Source organism: Phaenicophaeus curvirostris, chromosome 17 (genome assembly GCF_032191515.1).
Source record: "Phaenicophaeus curvirostris isolate KB17595 chromosome 17, BPBGC_Pcur_1.0, whole genome shotgun sequence".
In the NCBI taxonomy this organism is placed as follows: Eukaryota; Metazoa; Chordata; class Aves; order Cuculiformes; family Cuculidae; genus Phaenicophaeus; species Phaenicophaeus curvirostris.
In genome coordinates, this window is record NC_091408.1 from 4,667,487 (window position 1) to 4,678,509 (window position 11,023).

At 59.5% G+C, this 11,023-nt stretch overlaps 2 protein-coding genes across 2 annotated transcripts; one reads left to right on the top strand and one right to left on the bottom strand.

Annotated features, from left to right (window-relative positions):
* The first annotated feature begins 113 nt into the window (after positions 1-113).
* Positions 114-2,255, top strand: LOC138728145 (transmembrane protein 17B-like). Its single transcript, XM_069871248.1, has 4 exons — positions 114-291; positions 760-863; positions 1,500-1,613; positions 2,010-2,255. Exons 1-4 carry the CDS (start codon positions 174-176, stop codon positions 2,253-2,255), a joined length of 582 nt encoding a protein of 193 aa, XP_069727349.1. The 5' UTR covers positions 114-173.
* An 820-nt stretch (positions 2,256-3,075) lies between these two features.
* Positions 3,076-10,741, bottom strand: P2RX6 (purinergic receptor P2X 6). Its single transcript, XM_069870825.1, has 12 exons — positions 10,598-10,741; positions 9,157-9,298; positions 8,105-8,176; positions 7,873-7,948; positions 7,208-7,301; positions 6,429-6,509; positions 5,624-5,765; positions 5,350-5,459; positions 4,914-5,007; positions 4,172-4,237; positions 3,875-3,952; positions 3,076-3,193 (listed from the first exon to the last, which is right to left on the bottom strand). The coding sequence occupies exons 1-12, from the start codon at positions 10,729-10,731 to the stop codon at positions 3,155-3,157; spliced, it is 1,128 nt and encodes a 375-aa protein (XP_069726926.1). The 5' UTR covers positions 10,732-10,741; the 3' UTR covers positions 3,076-3,154.
* Positions 10,742-11,023: the final 282 nt, after the last annotated feature.

The following is an 11,023-nucleotide window of genomic DNA, read 5'->3' on the forward strand; positions in this document are numbered from 1 at the left end:
AGTGGAGACGCTTGATATCCATGCACGGTCTTGGGTGTCCTGGGGGGAATTTCCCTTCCTCACATCCTTCTGGCTCAGCAGCCCCACTCCCAGCTGCCCCTGCGCAACCTCTCATCCCATTAATTACCTTCTGGCTAATCCTGGCTGAGCTGGGCTGGGGCGAGTGGGGCTCCATGGCCGCGCACACCCCTCTGCCCCCCAACCTCCGCCGGGGCTTGGCGGCCTTCAGTGGTTCCCTCTTCATCAACAACAAGACACGGGACAGTGGCGCTGCCCACACCAACCGCCCAGGTATGGGAAGCAGGGGGGCTTGGGGAGGGGGGTGATGGTGCTTGGGCATCACAAGCCAGCTCAGCTCATCCCCAAATTATAAAATCATAGAAGCCTTAAGTTGGAAAAGACCTTTTGAGCTCATCATCAAGCCCAACCGTACCTGTCTGCTACTAAATCACATACCTAAGTACTTTATTGACCCGTCTTTTAATACCTCCAGGGATGGTGACTCCACCACCTCCCTAGGCAGCCTCTGCCAGTGCTTCAGAACCCTATTGGTGAAGAAGTTTTTCCTAATGACCAATCTGAACCTCCCTGCCAAGCACCTGGGAGCAGCTGAAGGGGCCCTGCACCCACCCACCCACCAGTAAGGGGGAGCAAAAATAAGTGTGTTTGCTGCTCTCCCCTCTGCGAGGGGCAAGGCTGGAGGTTCCCTCTGGCTCTGGGGGTGCTGGCAGCCCTAGCAGCCCTGCCTGCCCTGTGCAGCTCGGGAGGTGCTGGCCAGCCTGCCCCTCCAGATGATGCTCTACTTCAACGCCTACTACTGCCCAGTCTGGTGCCTGGTGGAGGGGATGATGCTGCAGCTGAAGGTACCATCCTGTGGGGAAGGGGACTATGACTCTTGCTCCTGCCAACCCTCCCTGGGCACACAGGGGCCACATGGAGCAGGGAAGAGGGGAGGTTCTTCAAAATTAATGGGTCTCCCCCAACCTGAGCGAATGTCCTGCCCTCTACAAGGTGAGGTGTCTTGTCTGCAGCCCCAAAAATGGTGAGGACAACCACTGAGCTTCCAGGCAGGGGAGGTTAAACTGGGAGGGCAGAGCTGGACACTGGCACGGGTAGGAGCTGGTAGAGCATGGGGAGCAGTGGACAAGGCAAAGGGGAGGGGGGCACAGGGAGCTGGGAATGGGAAACTGGGCATGGGGCAAAAAGGAGACAGGGAGCTGGGGATGGAGAGCAGGGGTCAGGGCAGAGGGGATGGAGCAAAGGGGATGGGGAGCAGGGGACATGGTAGAGGGGATGGAGAGGTGGACACAGGGAGCTGGGCATGGGGAGCAGGGGACAAGGCAGAGGGGATGGAGAGGTGGGCACGAGGAGTTGGGGATGGAGCACAGGGCAAAGGGGATGGGGAGGTGGGCACAGGGAATTGGGGAGCAGGAGATGGCAAACTGGGCATGGAGAGCTGGGCCCAGGCGCTGGCAGAACCAGGCTGTGGTCCCTTACAGTACCACCTGCTGCCCTGGCACTATCAGTTCCTGCTGGTCACTGCCTTCATCATCCTCTCGCTGGGCGAGGGCTCCCGCCTCTACCTGGGCTACGTGGGGAACCTGCAGGAGAAGGTAAGCACCATCTCTCCGCACTGGCTGCGACTCCCCTGTGCTTGGCAAGGGATGGTCCTGCTGGGGGAGCTCAGCACCCAAGTGCCTGTTCCTTCTGGAGTCATGGGTGCAGGCAGGACCTGCAGGCAGGGGACAAAGGGGACCCATTCACTCTCGTGCTGGATCTCACCCTGTGCTGTGAGTGTGATGCTGCAGCACCAGGCTTGACAGCATCTGACTGCATCCAGGCACGGCTCTGCATGGCAGGGATGTCCCCGGGTGCCAATACCAAGGATGTCCCTGGTACTGAGGGTGCCACCAGCACCTGGGTGTTAAGGCTGGCAGTGTGGCCAAAGCAGGGAGCTCCTGGAGCAGAGACAGTCCCCCAGCCCCCCTCAATGGCCTCTGCTCCCACAGGTACCTGAGCTCGCCGGGTTCCTCCTCCTCTCCTTCTTGATCCAGCTCCCTCTCCTGCTCTTCCTGATGACAGACAACCACATCATCCGCCTGCCACTGGAGATGGCCGTGCACAGCCTTTTCCTGGCTTTCCTCATCGCTGAGATCGTGGCTGCCTTCTTTGCGTTGAAGACCATGACCAAGCAGCTGGCAGCACAGTTCTACCTGCGCCAGTTCAAGGAGGGTGGCCGGGGGGGCAGCAGCTGAGGAGGGGTGATGCTCAGGACCTCTTCATCCCACATATTCAATGCAGCAGGGAGCATTAAAGGATGCCCGGCTGCCCTCTGTGCCTCCAGACACTGTTTTTGGGCTTCCCAGGCCACCTGCAGGCATGGACGCAGCTGGTGGGCAAAAGCAGAGGGTTCTGCACCTCCAAAAGGCTCAGGCTCACCCCAGGGCTGCACTTAGCCTGGCTAAGCATCAGCCCTGGTAGAAGGCAGGAATGGGAGACAGGAACCAGCAAGCACCAACCTCGGGCTGCGCCACAAGCTCAGCTCTCAAACCCTCCCTAAGAACAGCCAGAGGGTAGGGGAGGACAGCCCTGCTACATCCTAGGGAGCTCCTGAGGATGCAGGCACCTCCTGGGAAATCATCCTTGCTGTTGCCCTGGGGAGCTCTCAGGAAGCCATCCCTGTTGCTTGCATGCAGCGTGCTGCAAGGTGCAAGAACAGCACCCCAAAACCTTTGCAGCTGCCTCCAGGGCCAATGACAGAGCAGAGCCACTGCCCGCTTTCTCAACTGCTTTATTTTGTGCGTCCCCCTTTTTCACATGGAACCAAGGCCCATTGACGTCTGGAACATGACGAAGTGCAAAGTGCTTTAAGCCTCTTGTGCTGAGTGTGGGCAGCTGCTTCCCAGCAAGCTCCAGTTCCCACAGCAGCTCCACAGTGCAGCTGGGCAGCATCACAAGCCACACATGGGATGCTTCGTGCTCCGGAAGCCAGGAACTGCTGCTGATGCAAGTGTTCCTCCAGGAAAGCCCCGTCCTAACCCCAGCAGTGCATGCTTGTATTGGGAGAACTGGGCCACCGCTGTTCCCTCATTGCACCTTCCTAGAGGTTGCTCCAGAGTGAAGGGTGCTTTGTGGAGAGGTGTTCCCAATGTCCCTAAGCTGCAGCCTCAGGCTTACCTTTAGGAGGTTTTGCCTGCAAAATGAACAGGGGCGTTTTAGTGAACCAAAGACAAAGGGCTAGGCAGGAGAGGTGGCCCTGTGCCCCTCCATATAGTCCCCTGCATCCAGATTCACTATTTGAGACCCCCCACTCCACCTGGGGGCAATAAGGAACAACTGGTTTCCCCCCCTATATAATCACAGAACGCCCTGAGCTGGAAGGGACCCACAAGGACCATCGAGTCCAACGCTGGCCCCTGCACAGGACAACCCCAACATTCACACCATATGGCTGAGGATTCTGCAATATCGTCAGGTTTGGTGCTGTGACTGCTTCCCTGGGAGCTGTTCCAGTGCTCCACCACCCTCTGGGGGAAGAACCTGCTCCCAGTGTCCAACCTAACCCTCCCCTGGCATCCTCCTGCCATTCCCTCAGGTCCTGTCATTGATGAGCAGAGAGAAGAGTTCAGTGCCTGCTCCTCCTCCTCTCTGTGTGAGGAAGCTGCAGAGCATGATGAAGTCTCCCATCTCTTCTTCTCCAGGCTGAGCAGACCCCGTGACTTCAGCCTCTCCTCAAGCCCAGGAGTCGAAGACTAAGAATTGCTCCACCAAGGTTTTCCCTTGTGAACCAAGTTTTAACCAAAGGGCAAAAAAAATATTAAATCCGCTTGCAAAGATCCACTCCAACCTCTCTCTGAAGTGGCCCCACTCTTACCTCCTCAAACTTCTCCTTCCAATACAAGTCAGCATCCTTATCCAGGTAGAGCAGAACCAGATCGCAGATCACTGTGGCCTGGAGACAGGCAGACAAATGTAGTGAAACTCCCCTCTGCCCTGGCAGAGTCATCACTGCTAACGATCACGGAGAGGAAAACGGGAGCTAACACCCTGCCAATCCCCCCTCCCAGGGTGGCACTCAGGAAGCCTCGTGCCCAGGCAAGCAGGGTAACGACAGACGAGTGGCAAATCCCAACCACGGATTGGAGGAAAAGAGAACACCTGGAGTACTCACAGCCCCAAAGAACGCGATGCCAGTGCCAAAGGTCACGGCAGCAGGAATTATGCTGAACTTCCCAGCCTAATGAGAAAGAAAGAGTGGATGGAGAGAGAAGACAATGGGTGGAGAGCGGCGAGGGGCAGTGTGCTGAAAGCCAGGGAGGTGCTGGAGGAAACTTCTCCCAAGTAATAAGCAATAGGACAAGAGGAAATGGCCTCAAGTTGCACCAGAGGAGGTTCAGATTGGGTATTGGGAGATATTTCTTTACTGAGAAAGTGGTGAAGCCCTGGCAGAGGCTGCCCAGGGCAGTGGTGGAGTCTCCATCCCTGGAGGGGTTCAAAAAGTGTGTGGATGTGGCACTTAGGGACATGGTTTAGCAGGCATGGTGGGGTTGGGATGACAGTTGGCCTGGATGAGCTTAGAGATCTTTTCTGACCCAAATGATTCCTTAAGACCCACAGCTCTCTGCCCAGAGAACTTACCTACAGGGCCCAGCACATCACAACACCTTTGCCAGGACCTCAAAGGAAGCCTCCCTGCTCAGGGTGCTACCAAGAAGTTTTCTTCAAATGGAAGAGACCATTTTTTCCTGCTCTTCTTGGAAAGAGGCGAGGAGCTCACCGGGGTGGGGAGAAGCGATGCCAGCAGGAATCAATGGGTCTGGCCGTGGGAGAAGAGCAGGGAGTGATGCGAGGACTCAGCCATGGGGACAGGGTTGCAGGGACAGCGCATGCGAGGGCTGCAGAGGAGATGGTACCTGGCCATGCACGGAGATGTCGAAGCGGATGCCGTAGAGCTTCAGCAGGGTTCGGTAGAGCCGCCGCTGGGAGTCCCAGTAGTAGGAGGCAGTTCTGTGGGAGACATGGGGCACAGCACAGAAAGCCGTGGGAGTTCTGCACAGGCAGCGAGGATGAGCGCGTGGCTCCCAGTGCATCCAACCAGCACGGTGTGGAGAGCCACGCCTTCCTGCCCTCAGGCAGGTGACACCTCCAAAAGTGACAGGTGACAGCTCCAAAGACAGCAGAGCTACAAGGTGTGGGAACTCCCCTGGTACTGACGGACCCTGTGCTGAGTTACCACATCTAGTTTCCCTGCGGCTCCTTTCAGAGCATCCATCAGGAACATGGACATCCCAACCGACTGCTGTACACTCCACCTGCAGTCCCGCGTGGCCACTGACCCAGAATCCTCACCTGAAATTGTACCTCCTGTCCTGCAGGCTGAAGGAATACTGTGGCTGGCACTGGGCTGCCGGGCGATCCAGGTCGCAGTCCCACTTGATGCGAATGCTGATGCTCCCCCCCTGCCAAACATTCCAGGAGAAGCCCGGGAACAGAGATTTGCCTAGTTCTTTACTGTTCAGACCTCCCCAGATCACACATTCCCTGGGTCCGTCCTGTCCCCCACCGTTTGCCTGCATCCTTGGGGACATTGGAGTCATCTACCATGCTTTTAGAAGTCACGTACCAGCAGCGCGAGGTCTCCAAAGGTCTCCCCAGCAGCCTCCACCACATCACGGACACGGAAGACAGGGCAGAAGGGATTGGAGAAGGGATTGTACGTGCAAGTTTTGAAATAGGTGGAGTCATTGGTTTGCAGAGCATTGCACCTGGGGGAGGAGAGGATGTCATGGATGGAGAGGGTGTGGGAGGATAGAGAGTGCTGCGGCAGGACTGGAAAGGAGACCTTCCCACTGGAGCAGGACCGTGACTCCTCCTTTGGGAGAAGATAGCTATTGTCTTTCCTAGAGCCTCAGCTGGAAGAAGGGTAGAGGGAAACCAGCCCGGAGGAAGCATACGTGGAGTTATCACCCTTTACAGCACCTGCCATGGTCCTCGTCCTTTGCGCTTCTTCTTTCTTCCCCAGCACCCAGCTCCCACCACTATGAGATGCAACACCCCAGCTTGAGCCAGCGCTCTGCAGTGACAGCAGGAACAGTTCAGCCACCTCTCTTGTCTCCTGGGGCCGTGAGGCCACTGGGAAACCACTTTGCAGTGACCAAGATGCAAAATCATATGGGGTAAAACAAACCCTTGGGAAGAATTGGCCTTGTCTGTGGTGCTCCAGACAGGCAGAGGGACACCAAGCTTTCTCTCTGATTGCTTCCCATCCCATTGCTGTCACATCTGCAAACACAGCTGTTGCTGAAGAACCCAGAATTCTCCTGAACACATCACCCTGCAGCGTGACTGCCCGAGCCCCGACCCATCCCAAACGGCACCAGGCTGCCCAGCCGCAAGGCGGATCCCGGCCGGAGCAGCATGGCACTTACCGGGAGAAGTTAAATTTGGTGAAGTGGACAGTGTTTTTTATAAAAAGAGTGAAATTCTCTGCTTCAGCCAGAAGAGGTTTCCTGGAAAACAAACCACCAATGAAGTCAAATATTGCACAGTAGCCAAGGAGCATCCCCATTCCCCTTGCACACTTCCACGATCCCAAAATGTGGATACAATGGGCAGTTGAAACGTCTTTGTGTGAAGCTCCTCATGGCCAGAGGAGGCCATGGAGATGATCTGAGGGCTGGAGCATCTCCCGTATGAGGACAGGCTGGGAGAGTTGGGGTTGTTCAGCCTGGAGAAGGGAAGGCTCCAGGGAGACCTTAGAGCAGCTTCCAGCACTGAAAGGGGCTCCAGGAAAGCTGGGGAGGGTCTCTTGATCAGGGAGAGCAGGGACGGGATGAGGGGGAATGGTTTTCAGCTGAAAGAGGGGAGATTGAGATGAAATCTTGGGAAGCAATGTTTTGCTGTGAGGGTGGGGAGATGCTGGCCCGTGTTGCCCAAGAAAGTGGTGGCTGCCCCATCCCTGGAGGGGTTTCAAGGCCAGGTTGGATGGGGCTTGGAGCACCCTGATGCACTGGGAGGTGTCCCTGCCCATGGCAGGGGGTTGGAACTAGATGGGCTTTGAGGTCCCTTTCAACCCAAACCATTCCACGATTCTTTGATCAATGTCAAAGCCCTCCCGAAGCCCGGCTGCCCCGTGGGCCCAGGGCTATTGAGAGCACAGAGGGTCAGAGCCAAGCTCTTGCACTGCTCCCCTCGCCCTGTGCCTCACCTTGGCATGGTGCTGCTCTCCACAGGACACCAGCCATAGATCTCACAGGTGGAATGGGTGCTGTTGAACATCACACATTTCCCTGTTTTTATCCCTAGAAATAAGACAATATTTATCCATTTACTGTTCCTTTTGGAACACCTCCTCAGCTCCCCTCCCAGGTCAGTGACTTGAGGCTACTGACTTGGTCTGGCTTCAAAACCTGAACTGCAAAGACCATGCTGGGATCATCAGTCTTTTTCCCATCCAACAACATCCCCATGGAACCTTCCCTTGAGGCTGAATGACTGTTTCACAAAGACAAGAAGCTGCTCCTTTTATTGCGTCTTCTGCCCCCGGAACAGGAACAGGGATGGGAGCCGGGACAATCCTGCCCACAAAGCTTTGGCAACCAACCTCCTAGACCTGAAATATCCTCTTCACAGCTGACCTCACCTGGGCTGCTGATATTATTCAGCATGAAATACAAGCCAAGTTTTAATACAAAAGGGAAACCTGCCAATCACTCAGCACATGGCTTTCCATTCCAGCAGCCAACATCAGAAATAAAGCATCACCATGCTGAGCAACCTGAGCCAGTGGGAGGTGTCCCTGCCCATGGCAGGGGGGCTGGACCTGGATGGGCTTGGAGGTCCCTTCCAACCCAAACCATTCCCTGATGATACCATTGCCACGAGGCACTGGGTTTCCCACGGGACAGTCCGCATCTTCCATGCACTGCGCGTCAGGAACAGTGGGGCTCTGCGGGAGACAGAGAAGCACGAGGTCTCTCCATCACTCATGTCGCTGCTCCTGTCTCAAAGCACTGTTTTTTTCCCAAGTCCCTGCACAGCCACAAAGCAGCAGCAACACTGGCTTGACAAACCCAACCCCACTGGAGCCCCGTGTCTCGCTCACCTCGGGGCAACTGCCCTGGCTCTGCTGCGTTGTGGCGATGAAGTTGGTCACCAGAAAAAGACCGTTTTCTCCCTGGAAGGCAAGAAGATGCTGTCAGAGGGGCTGCGCCCACCATGCTCCTTGGCAGCACCACCGCCACCACCAACTCTACTTCTTTGGGCTCTGTAACTCAAAAAATTAACGCTGACTTTCTGCTCCCATGAAGTTTGACCACAGCGTCTACCCTGCTCCCCGAGAACCCTCCTGTACCTGTGGGACCTGAGCGTACCCCTCACCCCCAGTGGGACCCCAGCTGTACCCTGTCCCTGGGGGTCCTGAACCATACCTCTTGCCCTCCAGGTGGACCCAGCTGTACCATGGACTCTGGTCGTACCCCTCCCGAGAGACCTAGCCATACCCTCTCACCAGGGAGACCCCGGCCGTTCCCCTTTCCCCCTGGGGGGGTCTGGTCTATACCTCATGCTGCAGAGACCCAGCAGTACCCCCTCCCCTGGGAGGGACCCCCATCCAAACCCTTAATCCATGGGAATGACCCCATCCCATACCTCTTGCCACAAAGGGGGACCCTGGCTTGAGCCCCCTCCCACACCTGGCTGTACCCCATCCCCAGGGGGACCTGAGCCGTATCTTCAGACCCCAGCTGTCCCCTTCCCCATAGCTCCCCCTGTACCCCTTCCCCAGCGGGGATCCTGGCTCATACTGCCTTCCCAGACCCCTTCCCCAGCAGGACCCCAGCCATTCCCCTCCATCCCCCTCCCCAGGGCCCCTGCCATACCCCCTCCCCATCCTGTCCCCCCCCCATACCGGCTGTTCCCCTCCACATCCCCAGGGTCCCCCCCTGCCCCCCTTCTCTGACCATCCTCCCCCTTTACCAGGGGTCCCCTCCCCGTTCCCCCCCCCGTACTGGAGGTCGCTTCCCCGTACCCCTCTCCTACCCCTCCCAAGACATTCCCCCCGCCCCCCCCATCCTTTCTGTCCCCGACCCCCAACCCTCCCCCGGCCGTTCTCCCCCCAGACCCCCCCCCCCGGGCCCCGTACCCCCCTCCCATTACCGGTGCCCCCCAGCCGTAGTCCGCCGAGTCCCAGAGCCGCCGCCCCCCCGCCGCCACCGCCGCCCCCTTGAGCTTGGCGAGCAGCGCGGAGTGGGGCGAGGGGTCCGTGTCCTGGTAGCCCTTCCCGGCCAGCAGCACCCACCTGCGGGGAGGGGGGGCTCAGGGACCCCCTCTAGCAAAGCCCACCTGAGTGAGGGACCCCCCCTAGCAGAGCCCACCTGAGTCAGGGAGCCCCCAGCATCACCCACCTGCAGGGAGGGGGCTCTCAGGGACCCCCCAGCAGAGCCCACCTGAGTGAGGGACCCCCCCTAGCAAAGCCCACCTGAGTGAGGGACCCCCCCTAGCAGAGCCCACCTGAGTGAGGGACCCCCCCCAGCAGAGCCCACCTGAGTCAGGGACCCCTCCTAGCAGAGCCCACCTGAGTCAGGGACCCCTCCTAGCAGAGCCCACCTGAGTGAGGGACCCCCCCAAGCAGAGCCCACCTGAGTGAGGGACCCCTCCTAGCAGAGCCCACCTGAGTGAGGGACCCCCCCCAGCAGAGCCCACCTGAGTGAGGGACCCCCCCCAGAAGAGCCCACCTGAGTCAGGGACCCCCCCTAGCAGAGCCCACCTGAGTCAGGGACCCCCCCTAGCAGAGCCCACCTGAGTCAGGGACCCCCCCTAGCAGAGCCCACCTGAGTCAGGGACCCCCCCTAGCAGAGCCCACCTGAGTCAGGGACCCCCCCTAGCAGAGCCCACCTGAGTCAGGGACCCCCCCTAGCAGAGCCCACCTGAGTCAGGGACCCCCCTAGCAGAGCCCACCTGAGTCAGGGACCCCCCCTAGCAGAGCCCACCTGAGTCAGGGACCCCCCCAGCAGAGCCCACCTGAGTCAGGGACCCCCCCCTAGCAGAGCCCACCTGAGTCAGGGACCCCCCCCTACCAGAGCCCACCTGAGTCAGGGACCCCTCCTAGCAGAGCCCACCTGAGTCAGGGACCCCCCCTACCAGAGCCCACCTGAGTCAGGGACCCCCCCCAGCAGAGCCCACCTGAGTCAGGGACCCCCCCTAGCAGAGCCCACCTGAGTCAGGGACCCCCCCAGCAGAGCCCACCTGAGTCAGGGACCCCCCCCCAGCAGAGCCCACCTGAGTCAGGGACCCCTCCTAGCAGAGCCCACCTGAGTCAGGGACCCCCCCCTACCAGAGCCCACCTGAGTCAGGGACCCCTCCTAGCAGAGCCCACCTGAGTCAGGGACCCCTCCTAGCAGAGCCCACCTGAGTCAGGGACCCCTCCTAGCAGAGCCCACCTGAGTCAGGGACCCCCCCCTACCAGAGCCCACCTGAGTCAGGGACCCCTCCTAGCAGAGCCCACCTGAGTCAGGGACCCCTCCTAGCAGAGCCCACCTGAGTCAGGGACCCCCCAGCAGAGCCCACCTGCGGGGAGGGGTGTCCCGGGGCCCCGTACCCGAGCAGGTAGCCCAGCAGGGCGAGCTGCAGCAGGCGGTGCAGCGCCCCCACCCGGCGGTTCCGCGTCAGCGCCAGCTTCGCCGTCCGGTAGTCCAGGAGCCACGGGCAGGGGGCCGGCCCCGCGCTCGCCATCGGGGCTACGGGGGGGTGGGGGGGAGGGGGAGAGGGGAACCGGGGAATGCGGGAGGAACGGGGATGCGGGGGGGGAAAAACGGGGATGCGGGGGGGAAAAACGGGGATGCGGGGGGGAAAAACGGGGATGCGGGGGGGAAAAACGGGGATGCGAGACCCCGGGAATGCGGAGCAACGAGGATGCAGGAGAGCCGGGGATGCAGGAGTGCCGGGGATGGGGAGAAACGGGGCTGCGGGAGAGCCGGGGCGGCGGAACAGCCGGGAATACGGGAGAACCGGCCCCGCCGGAGCG